The 2,870-nt window shown below is 37.5% G+C and overlaps 2 protein-coding genes across 2 annotated transcripts; both read right to left on the bottom strand.

Moving 5' to 3' along the window:
• Positions 1-243, bottom strand: JH06_5223 (canalicular multispecific organic anion transporter 2-like protein; the record flags this gene model as incomplete). The annotated part of the gene is given in 3 exon segments (XM_014669364.1): positions 1-149; positions 180-204; positions 224-243. Coding segments are annotated over 3 exon segments (194 nt in total), but the record flags the coding sequence as incomplete, so codon positions are not given.
• Positions 244-432: 189 nt separating this feature from the next.
• On the bottom strand, positions 433-864 carry JH06_5222 (multidrug resistance protein ABC superfamily; the record flags this gene model as incomplete). Its single annotated transcript, XM_014669363.1, has 2 exons — positions 433-766; positions 809-864. 2 exons carry the CDS (start codon positions 862-864, stop codon positions 433-435), a joined length of 390 nt encoding a protein of 129 aa, XP_014524849.1.
• Between the last annotated feature and the right edge of the window lie 2,006 nt (positions 865-2,870).

The following is a 2,870-nucleotide window of genomic DNA, read 5'->3' as shown; positions in this document are numbered from 1 at the left end:
CCTACTTCATTCCAATAGAAGTCACCATGAGACACAGTCACACCAACTCGCTCTCGATTGTTACGAGAAGGCTTCTCAATCTCTTCAGCCAGAAGGAAGTTCTGAACACGCTTCAGAGAAACAGAACACTCAGCCAGATTGTTGATTGTCTATTCATCATTCATTCCTCCTTCTGATACCTCAGGGAAACGAGTCAGTGGGAACCTCAAAATGTTGAAACTACACATGAGGACAATTCAGCATGAGTACAGAGAAATCGATGTGAATGCAATAGTTGTTGTAAGTTGATTTCCTAAGAGAATGAATAACAAGAAGGAAAGAGTGCTGACAAGATAAGGAGTTGCATTCCAGATACAAGTTGAGAGAGTTTGCATAAGAATATATCTAAAACAAGGTAAGTGATTAGTGATTCTTGATTATCAAAGACACTCATTACCTGCGTAAAACACTCAATTCATTGGTACGAATGCCTCCAATTCTTTGTAAAAAGGATCGTTCCCATGCTTGAAGTTTGATCAACTTGATTCCTTCTAGAGCTTCTGATGTCGTGTTGATTCGGTCATCTTTCACCTTCATAAGCTCACGTTGAATACCTGCCAATTTCCGAGAAATAAACCTTGTGAATGGAATCATGACTATCATTACAGCCACTCCACTTAGCGTTGCCCAGTTCAGTTGTTGCCACAGCAAGATCAGAGATCCAATAATCTGAAACGGACCTGACCAGATTGTTTGAAGATAACTAGTAATGTCCTGAAATTTCTGACTATCCACTTCCATAAGATTCATAATCTCTCCCTGACTATACTGTGCACGGGAGGCTGTACTTAATCGAAGCGATTTGTTGTATCTAGAATGAAACATATAACAAACATTTACACCATAGTCACACAGGAAGATCGAAGACGTAAACCAGTTCGGAAACAGAGATAGAAGTAATTCCGAAGACAAAGACTCTGGATCAAAGCGGCAACAAACATAATGACACCATACATGTAACCACGACTCTATAATATCACTACAATGAACGAAATCTACTTTGGGAAGTGATGGATCGGTATCCTCCAGAAAGTCAGTGATTCTACTCAGCATGATGGGTCCAACAAACTGACATATATCATGAATTAGTTTTAGCACTGCTGCCAAACAAAACGGTAAGCCAAAGGATTTTGCCATACTTTTGAAAAGGCTTGGACTATATATCGTTTATAAACACAATTCCAACTTTGTTTTCTTTGTTTCTTCCCACTTTTCTTCAATACGATCATAAACGACTTCTGAACGATCACAATGTCTGTTTTTGAGGTTTGGAATATAATTCATACGATAACTGAGGCAAATCAACAGGATTCAAAGGACGCTTGTTGCCTAAGGAGAGCAAAGGATTTAACCAAAGGAATAGGATTTTTGAGAACAAGTTGGCATGTTCTTCATAGCTTTCTGGGATGCTTCTGATTCGTCAACATGGCATTTCAGTAGTACTCTTCAATCGTTTTTAAATCTGGAGTCTCATTCATTCCGTTTATAATAATAATATGTTTCTTAGGTGTTGATTTTGGTACACAATTGGTTCTGTAACGCCCTCCATTGCTTCCTTCGAATGTTCTTCTTACATTTTGAAAATATACGTAATTATGGATCCATTTTACTATTTACACTTTAGAAATACTTTACCACCAATAACAAGTCATCTAGTGTATACTGTACAGAAACAAACACTCTATACAGATTCAAGCAAAATCGCTTCTTCTTCCTTTCTTAGCCGCTTCAACGACTTTTGATACTTCCTGGATACAACACGGACTCGGATTAAATAACCAAGTCCGACAAGTAACAATACAATCACTACAGTCACACACACTAATACAATAGAACCAATCTGAATTGGTTCTCGAAGATGAATCTCTTCAATCCATGCAGATATATATTTCTTTAAGCTGAAATACTTCTTCACAAGTTCATTAAATTGTAAACTCAACATGTTGAGATGCTTTAACATATAATCACCAAGTTCATATTCAACAGTGAAACGACACAATACACTCAATTTGATTGTTGTCGCATTCGATATATCTTGATCCAACACAAAATCGATCTCGTTTTCTGTTATTCTCATCTGATTGGTTAACAATGAAACCATCTGAGAAGACATTCCAGACCAATCGATTCTTGTCATATTCACGATAACAAATGACCAATCAATGTAAGCAACTCCTTTAGACGGAGTTCGCTTCAAACAAGCCGTTCTATCTTCTCGCCAACTTACGTTTCCATCTCCTTCTTCACAATGCATTTGATTCATTCCCACACTCATCAATGAACATTTTCCATACTGCGTAGTGTCTGGATATGAAGCGGCATAACTTCCTTTCTTCTTACAATTCTGATCAGTACAACTATAGAAACGAACATCATATACTCGGAATACCCTTCCTCCTAATGAACTTTCAAATACAAATTGATATGAATGGAATGGTTGAGAGTTCTCAAAGTACATAACTTCTTCTTCATTCCTTAAGAATGTTCCACTCTTCATTGAATATAAGACTACTGTAGAATTGTCCTTATTCACTCCTTCAATTCGGAGAGAGGAAGGAATATCAGTCTTTGTTGAGTAAATAGCAGCCTTATTCACTACTACTAAAGCATCATTTCCAAATGTATATCGAAGAGTTGCAGGGAGAGACTCTGGTTGCCAATAATTGAATGTATCCAGATCAAAAGCATTCTCAGGACCATGTACTACTGATGATCCAGAAGGATCCGATGCCTTTCCATTCAATGATTGAAGAATACACGAACTAGATACAAGAGTCGCTCGAAGATCAAAGACAATCTCACTAGTTTCAGGAGAATGAGAAGCACGATGA

Source organism: Blastocystis sp. subtype 4 (genome assembly GCF_000743755.1).
Source record: "Blastocystis sp. subtype 4 strain WR1 chromosome Unknown seqid_0622, whole genome shotgun sequence".
Classification (NCBI taxonomy): Eukaryota; class Bigyra; order Opalinata; family Blastocystidae; genus Blastocystis; species Blastocystis sp. subtype 4.
The sequence above is the reverse complement of the archived record's forward strand: the minus strand, read 5'-3'. Positions and strand labels throughout refer to the sequence as shown.